This window comes from Platalea leucorodia, assembly GCF_965183815.1.
Source record: "Platalea leucorodia genome assembly, chromosome: 4".
NCBI classification, from domain to species: domain Eukaryota; kingdom Metazoa; phylum Chordata; class Aves; order Pelecaniformes; family Threskiornithidae; genus Platalea; species Platalea leucorodia.
The window spans coordinates 19,430,163-19,446,541 of NC_138826.1; the positions used below are offsets into that span (position 1 = coordinate 19,430,163).

A 16,379-nucleotide genomic window follows, 5' to 3' on the forward strand; every position below is an offset into this window, starting at 1 on the left:
AAACTGCAAGGTTTTTTTTTCCCTGCTAGTTTTATATAACCACACTGGAACGCATATTAACACTCTCAAATGACACTCAAAAATGTTTCAGTAGGTGCACTGAAGAGCTTAAAAAGTAACTGAAGCGCCACAGAATAAGAAGCCGTTACCCGCACATACCAAGATATCTATTCCTAACATTGCTTGGATTACACTATACAAAAACCTATGGGCTCTCATGATCACACATCTACAACAGCTGTAGTAACAGCTACAAGTGGCAGTTTTCTTCCTTATTTAACAACATTGCTTCAACTATTCCTGCCTGCGCCCACAGCACTCTCTGCAAGAGTTTCATCATGCTGATGGTACAGTAATTCAAAGACGTTAACCATTTCCACAGGTGGCATTAATGTGATGTTCTAGTAATGCAATTGCTTGTTTCCACTCTGCTTTTGCTTTTTAAAATCACTTTTTTGTTGCTGTTTAAGGTAAACTGGTGAACTCTAAATGCAGTTAGAGTTAAGTCTCAGAAGGGGATATGTGGAACTTGGTATTTTAATGGGATTTTTTTTTGTTTGGTTTTGGCTTCCCCCCGCCTCCCACCATCAAATCTGAACACAAAACTTTTTTCCACTTTTTGAGCTAGCTATATGCCAGCCCAAGAGGATGACAGATTTCCAAGTTTTAGAGGAAGTTACTGGAAAATACCAGACAATTACTTCAAGCTTGATCTTAAATTTCATTGAACACCAGACGAGAATTTGGGCTGCCATATTTGCACAGCAGCCACTCAAAGAGAGCTGAAGTGCTTTGAACAGCAGCAGCCATGAACATCAGCAGGTAGGAAAGTCACCAGGCTAGATACAACTCCAGCACTTTGCCTCTAGGTATGACTTGATTCACCTTTCCACAAGAACAAATAGTCTTGTAATAGTTGTCTGTTTGACCAAAAATGTCAAACTCAAATCCAGTTTCAAGCTAGATGTCAGTTTGCTACAGTTCCTTCAAAGATCACACATATAGCTCTTCCCTTTCTACAACTCCACTGTGCACCACTAACAACAGGCTATGAGTATTTCGCTGCTTTGTGCATCCCAACAAAACCTGAAGTTGCTTTCCTTCCCACTCCAAGTGCACATCCTTGGGTTCCCAGTCTTAACTTTGAGCCTCAAAGGAGCCTGCCAGAAGAATCAGCTCTGATGATTCAGAGCTCTGATCTTGTTGAGATATAGTACTGCATTATTGGAAGCAATCAACTTTATCTATTTCCCATTTTTCCCTAAAACTCCCATTTGACTCCAGCATTCTTAACACTTGGAAACAGCATTCACAAGCCTATATCTGCCCTTATTCCTTATCTTTAAAGGAAGATCTAAATCCTGACTTCTCTCTCCACTCCCACCATAAAACTGTAACCTGTAGCCTTTAAACCCATACATTCAACAACACTTGTGAAGTGCCAGCCCCAGCCTGGAATGCTACAGGAGTAAAGGAAATCCTTGGATAGCACAGCTATTCTAACCTGGTAGAGAAGCAGGAGCATGAATTGTGCTAGAACCACAAAGGAAAAAGAAAATAGTAGTTTAGTGTCCTGGTCCTATCCCAGCCGAAACCAGGACATTTAGAGATCTGTGAAATGCAGCTAAGTTGCAAGATGGCAAGCTAAAATGCAGTCCTGGTGTGTATAGCTTACTCTGCATTGTTAAACTACTTCTAACGTGATTGCCTAGAGAGCCATCCTAACTGTTTAGCCAGCGAGTCTGGTAATGCAGTTTCAATCAGATTTTTAGAAGGCATAACAAACTCGGAAGATAATTAGTCAGCCAAAGCAGACAGGTGTCCTAACAGGGATTTGCCTCCTCCGCATCGAAGGAAAGGTTGCAGCATCGTTCTACTTATTATTAGGTGTTAGAGAATCAGATCATTAGAACTCCACCTTCAGACCCAAGCTTCACCTCTTCTGCTGCTCTTAGTTATCTATACACAAATTTTAAGTGCAGAGGAAGGTTGGATCTTACCCCTGAGCCATTTAAGATGAGTATCAGTATGAGGCATATTAAAATGAGCCTACCTTTCTCCAATTTGTTAATCCTGCACTATAAAAAAAAAAAGGCAAAAACCAAGTGGTACCAACTACTGAGACAAGGGTATGGTCTCAGAAGAGAGCATAAGACACATGATCATTACGGTTACACCTGAGCAACCAAGCATGCTTCCTCACATTTCACTTTAATATACAAGTAAATCTAATTCAAAATGCTGCACCATGTTAGACAACAGAAAACTGTGGGCATCCCTGGAAAGCAATCATTGCAAAACTTGAAGCATGGCACCAAAGAAACAAGTTTTTCCCAATAAAATATTCAGAATTCAGGGTTATCTTAGAAATAAATGAATACTGTGTTTAAATCTTGATGCTGAAAGATAGACTACTATTCTCTAATTTATTTCCCTTGCAAGGTAACTTTGACCTTGCTCAAAACGTTTACTCACTAATCTACAAATAAAATAGTTTGAACAAGTGACCTCTTAAGTTACATTAGAATACTAAAAATTACTTATTTTAGGGGAAAAAAAAAAAACACCTTACTGTTAAAACATTTTTCTGACTTTGACTTTACACATATAACAATGTGGTTTACTGTAATTTTCAATCAACAATCATTTCTTATTGCATCCAGCTTTCAAAATCTATGATAACAGGGAAGTGCTGAGAAAACAAGCTTTGAAAGCCACAAGAACTGACAAAGGAAGTGAGGGTTGATTATATTTTCCTTTTTATTAAGCATCTAGTGCTTGTTATTAGACACCGCATAAGACAACTGTCTCATGTTAAATTCCAGGGAAGCAGGACACAAACAGGAAGGAATCAGCATCACATCAAGAGCATCCTCACTCTATCCTATGTGACTTTTCCTCCCAGAATCACAAAGGAATCCAGCATGGAATTAATGCTACAAATGAGCACTGAGTTGGGGGGGGGGGGGGGGGGGAAAACAAACCAAAAAACACAAAACAGGACAAACCAACAGTCTAGGTTTTCTGTTTGTTTGCTTTAAATATCATTACAAAGATGCAGTTAAAAACACTGGAAGTTGCATTTCTCTGCAATAACTGAAATACATTAAAAATCCACTGATTTCAGAATTTGTAGAAGGAATATGAAGTAAAACTCATTGAAAACAGTATATGTATTATGATACCATTGATTTCGCATCTCCAGAAAGATTACAGTTCTGCTTGTGCACACAGTCTGTTCTTGCTCCATCCCTATGTTAATTTTATATAAGCTTCCTAGGCATACAAAATAGGTTTATGGTTGAAATTTGTTGAAATTTGAATTAGCTGAAAGACAAACTGATAAGGAAACTACTTATGTACCTAATAATATTTATCCAGAGAGCTGTATCAGTGAGGAGTTGAAGAGGCATGTCCCAGGAATTGTTATAGATGCATTTTTACTTGTATAGCATTAAAATGAATCATTTTGACTTAAAACCATACTTTCAGAACAGTCTGCACAAATTCTGAAGACGCCTGCAAGCCTGTAATTCCATATTGTTTCATGACTATAACGGAGTACATAACAAGAATTATTACATTCACATTGGCATGTTTTTACCATGTGTAAACTGCAAAAGCTGCTTAAGAACACAACAGACTTTTTCTTCATACTCAAGTCTTGTCCATTGTTTTAAGGTCTTATGTGCAACAATTGGAAATAACAGCAGAAAAACATTGCTTGATTATAGACAATTAGCTCCTCTGCTTTAAACAAGACTTTTCAATAATTCACATACAGAAACAAATGTAACTCAACTCTAAGCATAAATAATGAATCATTAAAAGGAAATAAAATCTTTTTGTTTAGCCACTTACAAAGCTTGCAGAGCAACAAAAGCAGGATTCTATTTCTACATTTTAAACTGTTTATATACAGTACACCAATTTTAGGAATTGATAAAAAAAGTGTCCAAAAAGTTACAATGTATGTTCAGAGTGCACACAGTAATTATTTCTTAGACCAATGGATAGGGTGCCCCCATTATTTTAGATTTGAATTCGATGACATTGTCCAGGAGCTATTTGCCCACTTTCACATGCTCAGAAGTGTTTTCTCACATTATTAGTTATGGCTGGAAAAGTGACATGAACATAGAAATATTAAGAGCAAATAACCCCTACTTTACAAATATACTTTTCAACTCAGCCTTTATTCTCACATTTCAACCTTAATTTGTAAGTTAACATGCAAGTGTTTTTAGGTTTAGTTTAAAATTTTTAACATGGAAATTTAGAACAAAACACTAATACATTTAGAATTTATTACACGTTCTACATTTTTAGTTTCAATAACTTAGAATAACATCATCCCATTTTGATTCAATACATTTATATAGTTGCTCTGAGCACAAGTTTCCAAGCTCTGCCCTATATTGGAGGAGAGGTGACCCAACCAATTTTACAGTTCACATCTTCCACCACCTTGCTACAAGGAGAAGCTAGACACCAGCTTCTCTTTAGATTTTGTTACCCCCAAACACAGATCTATTACAGGATGTTTCTAGTTTCAGCACCTTTTTAGTAGTACAAAGATCTCTCCTTTCTCTCCACACCAAGACAACCCAAAGAGTATCCCAAACCACCCTCTCCAAAGGAACCTCAATGTTTGCACATTGTAATACTCTAAAACTACAGTCTTAAGTGCTATACAAGCAAATTTTTTGTTTCCCTCTCCTCCCTCCAAAAAATTAAAATAATGAAACAAAAAAATCCTAACCAGGAGAACATGCATCTTCAGCAAGACCAAGCTTGCAGTATGTTTTTTTTAAATGAAACTATGACATTTCCATTGATATTACTGGTCAACTAAAGCCTCAGCTACAATTAGGTCAAGGAGTAGCTGCTAAGGATTGAGGGGTAGGGAAGGAGGTGGTTTCTGGCTTCTTAGAGAGGACACACAGATTAACAGAACTATTATGGAACTGCACTGAAGAGACTAAATTAGATCAACCCTATTGCTCAAGCTCCTAGTTGATACCAGTCCCAAAGTGGCTTTACAAACTCTGCTGGCAAAACAGTTTTACTACAGGTATGCAAACACTTGGGAAGTTTTAAGAGTTGAAAGCATTTAGCAACACCACAGAACACTTACTGGTAAACAGTATTTTAACAGTCTATATTATACTTTTAACAAAGAGCTGTTGCACAGGTCGGCTTTACAAGCAGGCTCAAGCATTCCAAAACATATGGAAACAAGCAGACACGTATGCAAGGTGACAGACACGGTTAAATTTCAGAATGCTCAAGTACAAAACGAGTAAAGGAAGATAGTCAGTGTGGTCTCACCTTTACTTTTCAGAGTGAACTAGCAAAACAGAGCTCTATGCCAAACTATTCTATCATCTTCCTATTTAATCAGGCAGTTCAGCAGCTATTTTCACACTACACCAAACACCATCGTCAATCTTCTGTAATAATAGCCAAATGTCACTTGCCCACAGAATCTAAACCAAAATCCTAGATCACAGCTGCAAGAAGTAGAGAATTTCTACCAGTTGGCTACAGATGTTCTGCTATTTCTTGCATGGCCAGGAATATCTACTCCAGCAAAGCCACAGCTGGTTAACCAGCAACATACTCTAAGTAAAACAATGCTAGAGGAATAAGACCCCTTCCTCCCACACACGCACATAATGGCCAAGCTGTTTCAGCTCCACTAAGGGGAAGGCCATTTCTCTTCCTTGCACCAGTCATGTCCTACACTGCTTTCTGCTGCATCGATTCTGAGACTCTCCATACCTCGCAAGTCAATTCAACTCACTAATCCCACAGAAAACCATCCACATTTTTTCACTCCCCAGCTTAATGAGCTACAGCAGCTCACAGAGGATCAAATAAATACCAGAAGCAGGGAAGAGACACTCCCTTTGTTTCCTGACAACAGCAAATTCTTCAATCAGCTCACCAAGATACCGCACGAAAGTTCAACCTAATGAAGCGAACTACCTAAAACTGTTCTAGTAGTAACTCACTTTCAGTTAAGTCACCAGCTTTATCAGGGCAGTCACTATACCTATAGTCCAAATGTTCCTATACAAGATGCATTTTCAAGACAAAGATGAGACAGATTTCCAGCCTTTGACACAGCCTATGGGTCTGTGAACTGTAAGTTCAAACACAGGGCAGAGTTTTATTTTGAAGACTGTCCCAAGAGTTGGTAATGCTTACTACTCTGACCAGCCTGGTTAAACCTCATTTAATATTTTTCCTTTCTGCTCCCAGACAGAGTGCCTGTCGACTACTTGATTGTGTAATGTAGTACTACAAAGTACTACTGTACTACTTTTGTAGCCACTCAGTGTATCAGGTTTCTGCTGTGGTTAGCAATTCACAATATATTTTATGTCACTGCTTCAGTGATAAATTGCAGAAATACTACAAAATGCAAGAATGCACGTTTGATCTGTTAGACAGCTGATACTAATACGTAAGAGCCTGATTCCTTTCAGTTTTGCCTGATGGCTTCGTGTTTTACAAAGCGAGGAAGAAATTCCCCAATCTACCACTCAGCTGCCTACAGAATTTGAGGGACAGCAAACAACTTGCAAAACACCTAAAGTTTACAACAACAAAAAGCTAGAATCATAGAATTGGTTCGGTTGGAAAAGACCTTTAAGATCATCAAGTCCAACAGTAAACCTAACACTGCCAAGTTGACCACTAAACCACGTCCCTAAGCACCACATCTACTCGTCTTTTAAACACCTCCAGGGATGAGGACTCAACCACTTCCTTGGGCAGCCTGTTCCAATGCTTGATAACCCTTTTGGTGAAGAAGTTTTTCCTAATATCCAACCTAAACCTCTCCTGGTGCAACTTGAGGCCATTTCCTCTCGTCCTATCGCTTGTTACTTGGGAGAAGAGACCAACCCCCACCTACCTCGCTACACCCTCCTTTCAGGTAGTTGTAGAAAACGATAAGATCTCCCCTCAGCTTCCTTTTCCCCAGGCTAAAGCACCCTAGTTCCCTCAGCCACCCAAAGTGGAGATACTTTGTGCTCTGGAATCTCCACTGCTTCCCATTTCACAGCTACCAACCCCCAAATACCTTTGGTAGTTCATGGTTTGTTTGGTTTTTTAAAGCATTCTGGCATTCAGCATACAAACAGCTTCATTATTGCCCCGCAGCAAGACAGACGACATCCTACATTAATGGATGCATTAGGCAACTGAAGCAATACAGACAGGACTGAGCTTTGCGGGGTCTGAGACCTGGCCAGGGCCAAGCTTCCCCTGCTACAGAAAGCAGTGGAGCTGGCATCAACAACTCTGTTCTTGGAACAGATGCATGAAGTACAATCACGCTTCTGCCTTAGCACATCAAACCAGACCTCAGCAACAAGCAGCAAGCCTGGGTTTCTGTGGCTCCAGCAGAGGCAGAAGGGCTATAGATGTTCTGTTGCTCTCTATATCCCTGGTGCCTTTTCTCCTTTACTTCTAGACAATCACTTAGTTTGCCTATAGCTCGCCTTCAGGAAGTTTGTTTAGATCAACAGAACTGCCCTAGGCGAGGGGAGCCAACAAGGCAGCTTTTATTATACTACCTGATCAAGAGAGACTCTTTCACTTACCCGAGAGCACATTAAATAAAAGTTCCCAACATAGCAATGGAAATTGAACACTATTTCTTCTTAATAAAGGAGTACCTTGGAGAGGGATGGAGAAAAACGGCAAAGAGCTTCCTCCCATAGGCTACAGGTATGATTTTCAGTCGGGAGGAAAGGAATTTACAAGAACACCAGTTTGAGTGTTTGGCTCTCAGAAGTTCTGGAAGAATAAACTCATCTATGACCATCAAAAACTAGTTTTCTACTAATTGAAGTCATAAGTTCACTCACACAACATCCATCCACCTCTCACACTGCTGCCTCAATGCAGAGCCAGAAGCAATACGGTCTGCAGGTGGTTTGCACAGCTGACTGGTTTCTGCAAATACAGGGCCAAATTAGCAGAGTCTCTCTGTTGCAGGCTCTCCTTATGCTCATCCTTCATTCAAAAACCTGTAGGATTTTTACATTTGAGTCCTCTCAGTCTCAGAGAAGTTTGACTGAACCTGGCTAACAGGCTGCAGTATTAGAGAGATCAAGCAGTAACTGCCTAAGCTTCACTTCCTTAGAAAGCAATAATAAAAAGGCTGAAGAAGCACGGCACAGTCTGAGGCTGAGAAGCTTAAAGCCACGCCTACCACCCAGTCTAGCAAACCTAGTCCCTTCCCAGGTGAACAACAAACAAGACCAATAAGGGATAAAAAAAAAAGACAGGCTTTATATCATAAACATCTCAGCAGTTCCCAGAAACTGGAGAGAGGAGTAACAATTTTTGCATCCATGTGAATGAAATGTGACCAAAATCCATAAACTCCTTTTTTTATTCTTAAACAATCAAGACAAAATAGCCTAATGAATAACCGAACAGCCCGAAGAGCAAAAGCATAAAACTATCATTTTCTTAGAGGCCAGCTGTGATTAAAGTGACCTCCTTTGGTTGTTGTTTTCCATGTAGAACATTCTCCTTTTAGTCATAGCCTATTCAGAAGAGAAGTCCCATTCACGTTGTCACACTACTCTCAATTTATTGAGTCTGTAAGAAATTCTGTGGCACAAAATAAGCAGAAGAGACCAAGGAATGAAAAAGGCCTTCTGCAAAATGAAGGGTGAGAGAAGATACTTTCAGGTTAAGTTTAAATGCCTCTATAAAACACTCCTTGGCAAAACAAGCTATGACTCCAACAGTTTGTTGCACACTGAACAGCAATTTCAGCTGTTTGGCTTGAAAAATACCACACACAAAACCCCAAAAAACTACAGCATTAGTATAAGGAGAACTTACTTCAGGAAAAATCCCATTAGGATTATAAGACTCGCAGTGCAAATATCTATACCAACGTTGAATATTACACTGTCTACCAAGGAAAGCAGAGAAATTGCTAATAACATTTTGGGTAGTTTAAATTGATGATTATATGTATGGCTCTAAGGTCTCAGAATTAACATCTATTTAGTCAGGTTTGGGGGTTTTTTTTTGGGGGGGGGGGGGGGGGAGAAGGGCTGCAGGCAGAAGTTGGAGCAATATAGCAGTCTGATACCTATCCAGAGTTAAAGCAGCATACGATTCTTCCACTTGTGCACCTGAAATTTAACTTGTTTGCTACTCAACAGACATCCTAGCCAAAATAACATGGGTGCACAGCATCTTACATACTTACGGTGAAACACCCATTGCTAATGTTTTTCAGAAACTCAAAACTCTTTAAAATCTATACATCATGAGGCCTGGAAGCGAAACTTTCTCAAACAGGCATTTTCAACTCATAGACCTTGAGGACTTGCTCATTTTCGTGAGCTGCTGGGAACTGGCTCACTAATAAAAACAAGGCTGCTGCTATATATATATTTAATTTTCTACAGTGGGATCCACACTTGTGAGAGAAACTTTAGATGCGCAGGGTATTTCCCTGACCTTTTTATTAATAAAAAGTTGATATAATTTGGGTAAAATTTTCCATGTATTTCCATGTTATTAAAAAGTTGGGAGCTGGAAAAAAAAAAAGCTGAGCATTCGTCTTCAAAGTTTGCTACAGTTTGTTTTACTTTGGAGATTACCCTTACCTTGTCATTATATTTGTTATTCATACCACTGAAAGCCAGACACTGGCAAACATGGCAACACAACTTCATAAAATAAATCATTCTTAGTAAACAGGGAATGAAGAATCTACAGAGAAGCTTCTCATTTTGATAATATGAATGCTTTTTTCCATTTATATCAAGTTAATTATGTCTCTAACTCAGGAAAAAAGAATACTGTTTGAAGTTAGTCACAGATTTGGGTCCAGATCTCTTGCCTACTTTCTCCAGTCAGCTTTAATTCAAATCAGTTATAAGTATCCGCTTGTTCACTTAAGTTACAAGATTGCTTAGAGAAAGCAAAACACTAGGTCCGACAAAGACAGAGGGTGAAGGGTGCCCTCACAACTTCTGGGGGGAAGCTTTGTTGTATTCCCTTAGCTCTTCTCTCCAATTACCTTTCCAATAGATTGTCAGTATACTTCCTTGACCAGTTAGAAGCTCTCCCCCTTCTTCTTATCTGGACAGGGAAAAACACAACCCCAAAATCAAAACCAAGCACAAGTCTTTCAGGATGTCAGCAAGAACTGGCACAGGCCACGCAGGAATATAAATTAAGCACCGTGAAGTGCCCCCATCAATCTGTCCTTTGACCTTTACACAAACAGAAGGTTTAGAAGATCTGTTGCAACTAGGACAGCTCATTCCCCACTTGACTCTCATTTTTGACCAAAACCCCACAAAACAGACTTCTTCCTCACAGATGTGCAGTACATCCCCTGACGTTTCATGCTGATTTAGGAAACAGAAAAGCTCTGCATACAAAAAGAAACATTGATTCTGGTATTAAACACTGACAAGATACAACTGTAGACTTGGTATATGCCAATATAGCTCAAAGAGCTTCAAGTGCTACTAAGTAATAAATTGAAATATAACCTACAGATCTAGAGACATTACTATGTACACAAGTAACACCACACAGGGAAGTGAACCTCTTTGCAACCCTCCAGTGTCTCTGTCAAGGACATTCGTAGGAGCAAGAACATTAGCAACTTTTGAAGAACTACCTACTTACTGAATCACAGAAGTGTTTACAAAGAGGGAGAAAACGGTGCAGGCTTCACTGATTTCCCAGTTCTTTGCTCCTACATATACTGACTCCCTGCAACTTTCCATCATCTCCGCAAGCGAAGATTTTTCAAAACTTCTGGACAATAAGTACAACCGTTCTGGGTGAGGAAGGAAGGATGAGACTAAGGACAGTTTTTATAAGCATATGTGTGCCAGCTACCATACGTGCTTACAACCCCTTACACCCATTGCTCACAGCACATCCTAAAGACCTAGGAGAAGCGGTAGTTATGTATCAAGCTCTTTGCGATTTTATCAGGAAAACTTGTTAGATGAGTTCTGGAAAACAAATATTTGGGAAAATGTTGCTTCACTACAACAAAGTAAGTATCACTGCTGTTGTCAACAGTAAGCTTTGAATCCAGGAATAAGGAACTTTGCCAACTACCAGATATCTAAACTTCTCTAGTAAATACACAATTTAGAAAGGAACAATATCTACACAAGCTGAGAAGATGCCTGGTACATATATGTAGAACTATGAAGTATAATTCATCTTTAAAAGAGGTTCAGAATCACCGTGGCTTTATCTCAGCCCTGGAATACTCACTGCTGCTTGCCCTTTTTGGTTTACTGTTCTGCTCTGTATGTGCTGCTTTGGGGGATATAAAGCATACTGCCATCAAGGTAATCAGCATGGCTTTAATTCAACTGTCCACACAACATTCCTGCTCAGTGAACCATTCTGTACCCAACAGCAATCCACTGGGGCTACCCAAAAGCGATCCAGTAACCCAGGAAGAGCGCGTTGTGCTTGTAAGCTGCTATGCAAGACCACAAACCATAAGAACAGTGCCTATCTATGTCTGTATTATGAATCATACACAGGAGTACAAAGCAGTGACAACTGACTTTCAAGAAGCCACTTAACGCTCTGACCAAAACAGCAGCACAGTGGAGACAAGTGACCATAGTCATGCAATTTTCCTTGCCACGCCACTCTGCTCCACATACCTCTGATTTACTTGAGGCATCCCACTTCACATGCTGAGAGAAACAAAGAGGTAGAACAAAAAGACAGCAAAACCGATTATTTTTCAGTTAAAAGTTGTTAGCATTGATTTGACAGGCTTAATAATTTGGCACAAATACAATTAAGATCCCAGGGCCTAATACTTACCAAAAAGAAAAGCTTTGATCATCGATGTAAACTTTCCCATGATCTTAGAATAATTATTTCTGACAATCTCGAGAGCACAGCCACTCTTGCTGTCGCAGAGCTCAGGTAAGATGCTGCTGTTGACAGCTGCTCGCTTTTGCCCCTACCTCACCTCATTGGTTTCTCCTCCGGTTCAGTGAAATGCAGACAGACAATTAACATGGATGATTTCAAAGAACAGTGAAGCAGGCCAGTCCAATAACGGAAGAGATAGGAACAAGCAGCTGGAAACAGCAGCCTCCTAACCCAGATCTGCCATAACTGAACAGTTTGTCTGACTGGGCAATTACAACAACGAAGCTTTCACACTGAAGGCAGCAGGACTTCCCCTTTGCCAGTTTTTAAACAACAGCAAGAAATGTCCACCTTTTAAAAGAATTTCCATATGATGTAGAAAAATTATCATCAGAAAAAACAATTATTAGAAAAAAACAATGGGAGCTACCAAATTTTAGTCAGTTTGTAAACTAGACTGAGAGCATTACAAGTGCGAAACATCCTATATAAGATGCTCCAGAGTGCTGAACTAATCCGTGTTTAGCACCTCCAGTACCTTTTCTCATACCCTGTGGGAGCAGGTACACATTCTGACAAAACACGAACAAGTTGCTCTCTCTTAGCAAGTACTTTTGATAGAACATGGCCACCCGGTACAACTTAAACTTTGGGGTGCAACCTCATTTATGGCTCTGTGCTCGTTCAAAAGTACAAGCAGCCATCTGCTGAGAAGCTTCACACGGAGGTATAGTTGCTACCAACATTCAATCACAGGACAGTTTTTAACAATTTGAGTCCTCATTACTGAGAGCCAAGGTATTTATTTTTCTAAGAACTGGCGAAAGATCCACTCACAATGGCAACTGTCAGTTTTGAATGAATCTAAGCAGTTGAAAAAAAAAAGTGAGAAGTCTAAGCTTTTAAAGTATCAGAAATAGTTCAGAAGACAAGAACTACCTACTCAAAAAAATGATGAAAAGAAGGCTTTATTACCACTCTTCTAAGCAATGGAGATTACAAACTCTAGCATTACTGTATCTAGAAACAAATCTATCAAGAAAGAGAAGTTTGGGTCTGTTTTTTAAAAAAAAAAAATCAGTAAAAGTGGTTTTTATTAGTAGATCTCATTTTGGCTGCTCAGATGAAATTAGCTGTAACTAAGACACTTTTATGAACGTATAGGCAGAGCTGAAGGTAAAGTCTCTGAAGCCAATATTGCTCACCAGGCAAAATGCACAAGAGGCACAGCCAGCTGGGCCAGTCAGGGGCTATGAAACTGGCTCTCTGGCAAATCCTTTTTTTCACTGAGGTGTCAGCACTATAGCTTTTGCCAGGATAGAAGCAATTAATTTTTTCCATGTATTACCCAAGCCTTCACTGAAAACAGCAAACGTCAGTGCATATGGACAACAACATCTACTGCACACCAAGTTCAGTCTTTTCTATGAGGAAAATTCTCCAGAATTTCATTAAGCTATCGCTCTGGGGCAAATAGCAGCGAGTACCAATGTTACTGGTCAAAGTGTTCAAGTAATGAGGCAAAGGGAAAGTAATATACTGCAGTCCACGTACTATGGGGAGAGAAAAAAAAAAAAAAGGGTGTAGGAGGGAAGAACGCTAATAGGAAATAGTGGGAACAGAGGGACATCTCTCAACCCATCCTTGAAACAAAGTGGAGGCATCACACTTACCCTGCAACTGGCACTATCCTTACCCTCAGGCAGGAATCCATCTCTCCCTTTCCTGAGGGTTGGCAGAAGGAGCCTATTTCTCAATTTGGGATCCTGCCTTGAGATCCAACCTCTCCTCTTCTGTATCAGTTCTTCAGTTAATAATTTAATCTTATTCTGTCTTCTGGAAACACTTAGAGACCCACTGTGCTATCAGAGTGACTGTCACACAATAACTATAACCCCGGGGTTTTGGAGAATAAAGACGGTTAGAAATTTGGAAATTAAACTCCCCTCTTCAAACATAATAAAAGTAATGTAGAGTATGCTATAAACGATTATAGTCAAGGTGCACCTCCTGCGTAGTATGTTAAAGAATGAGCGATGCTACAGAGTCCTCAGGTAACGAAGCTGGATGTCCTAAAGTTTTTGGTTTTGCGCTAGAAACTTAACAGAAGCCCAATTAATTGGAGCACAAAGCCTAGTCCTTGAAGCTTTCCACACCACACTTTCCACCACACACTTGTATCTACACTGTCAGCAAGTAGCAAAAGCTTTAGGAGCCTTTGTAACTTCCACGAGGATTCTCAGAATCACCCCGAAGTAGCTTCCAACGCCAACAGTTTTCACCTTAGTCCCCACGCAGTTTAATCAGTACCACCGCCTTCACTCAGACAGTAAAGCGCTCTGGCGCAGGAAGCGAATTCCGGTTTGAAGTCCACGTAGTTCGGCACAGCGGGAGCACCGCTGTCCCCTTACCCCGGCGCCCAACGCACAGCCCCCTTCCTGCTGCGGCAGCGCCGACGCGGTGGCACAGGGTCCCGCCGGGGCCGGCCCGGCCCCGCTCACCGCCTGAGCGGCAGCAAGCCGCCGCTGGCGCCGGGGCACGGCCCTGCAGGCACCCCGCCGCCCTCCGCGGGCCGGCCCGGCAGACCCGGGCCCCCGCTCCAGCCCGCCCGCGCCCCGCGGGGCACCCCCATCCCCGGGCTCGGGGCCGGGCGCTGCCGGGGGCGCCGGTACCGGCCCCGCCGCCGCCCGCTCCTTTACCTGGTGAAGAACTCGGCAAAGCTGCTGCCGGCGCCGGCGATGCCCGCCCGCCGGGCCCTCTCCGCCGGCTCCTGCGGCGGCGCCGGTGCCGCGGGCGCCGTCCCTCCGTGGGGCAGGTGCTCCGGGGCGCTGCGGCGGCGGCTCACCTCGTAGGTGTTGCGGGAGTTCAGGTTCACGTCCGTGAAGCCGAGGGGCGCCGGGGGCAGGGCGGCGGGCTCCGCCCGGCCCCGGGAGGTCCGCACGCCGGGGGCGGCCTGCGCCCGGCTGCCGGCCTCGTCCCCCGGGGGGCTGCCGGCCGCCGCCGCCCCCCCGCGCCGCTCCGCCTCGCTCCGCAGCCGGCAGCTCCTCAGCGGCTCTTCCAAGGCCGTTCCCGCGGGGACGCCGCCGCCCGCCGGGCCGGGCGGGCAGGGGAGGAAGCCCCCGTTCTGCAGTTTCGCTTCCTCCTCCCCCGGCCCCGGCTCATCCCGCCCCGGCTCGGCCCGTCCTGCCCGAGGGGGCGACGGCGGCGGCTCCTCCGGCGGCGGCGGCAGCAGCAGGAAGCCGACGTCCCCGTTGGTCATCCTCCCGCGGGGGCCCACGGCGTAGGCGGCCCCGTTGGCGGGCTTCTCCGGGCAGCGCTTCCCGCCCGCCGCCGCGGCGGGGCCGAGCGCCGCCAGGTACCGCTGCAGCAGCCGCTCCTGCCCCGGCCCCGGCCCGCCGCTCCTCCGGCTCAAGCCCCGGTTCCCATCCCGCTCCCCGTCCTCCTCCTCCTCCTCCTCCGCCTCCTCCGCCGCCGCCGCCTCCTGCCGGCCCGCGGGAAGCACGGCTGCGCCGCCCGGAGCTCCGGCATCGTCCGGCCCCACCATTTGCCGCCGCGGCGCCCCGGGGATGCCAGCGGCGCAGCGGGGCGGGGGCGCAGCGGGGCGGGGGCGCGGCCCCCCCGGCGCGGCGCGGGCCCGGCGGGGCGGGGCGCGCGCCTTCCTCCGCACCGGCGGCGCCGCTCAGCGGCCGGGACAGCGGGCCCGCCTCGCGCAGGCGCGCGGCGCCAGCGGCGGCCCTTCCCCCCGGAAAGCCACCGCGGAGGGGCGGGGCGGGGCGTGCGCCCGCCCCCCGGCGCCGCCACATCCGGGACCATAGAGATGCCAACGAGACCGGATCTTCCGCGCCAGAGCGGTGCCTCGGAGGCCGCTTCCCCCCGCCCCGCTACCGTATTCCAGCTAAAGGCTCGCCCCGCCCGGCTTCTACCGCATTCCGCCGGCGCGCCGCCCTCCCCCCCCCCGCCGCGGTAAAGCGCAGCCTAGCCGCCGGCGGCCTCCTCCCGCCCCCAGAGCCCAGCGAGCACCCACCGCCTGAGCCGGCGTTCCGGGCCTCGCCGCCCGCCCGCTCGGGCTGGGGCTGAGCGAGTCTGCGGGACGCTGCGGCCGCACCGGCACCCCCGCAGGCTTCGGGCACCCCGAGGCCCTGCACAGACGCGGTCCGCCCGGCGTCCGGCCCGGCGTCCGGCCCGGCGGGGCGCGCACCGAGCACCGCGCCCGTCCCCGTGGCCCCGGGGCAGCAGCCGCGGCGGAGGACGCCGGAGCTGACGGAGGCGACCCGCAGGGCGCTCCGCAGTCTCGCTGTCACCTTGTTTCCTTTTTCTGAAGGAATAGCAATAATAAAAAGGCGCTTAACCGCGGCGGGGGCGGTGCGGGGGACGCCAGGTACCGTAGGTTAAGGAGTGCTTACGGGAGGTGAGGCGGGACGGGGCAGGCGGCGGCAGCGTCGCATAGACGGGGCTGTGTG

The 16,379-nt window shown here is 44.9% G+C and overlaps 1 protein-coding gene across 2 annotated transcripts in view; it reads right to left on the reverse strand.

Annotated features, from left to right (window-relative positions):
* TBC1D12 (TBC1 domain family member 12) overlaps positions 1-15,463 on the reverse strand; it is a gene marked incomplete at its 5' end in the record, with an annotated part of 48,378 nt that extends 32,915 nt beyond the window's left edge. For both annotated transcript variants that reach the window (XM_082310699.1, XM_082310698.1), the window contains one exon: positions 14,619-15,463. In XM_082310699.1, coding sequence (XP_082166825.1) covers positions 14,619-15,463 — 845 coding nt within the window. The remainder of the gene's footprint in view (positions 1-14,618) is intronic.
* Between the last annotated feature and the right edge of the window lie 916 nt (positions 15,464-16,379).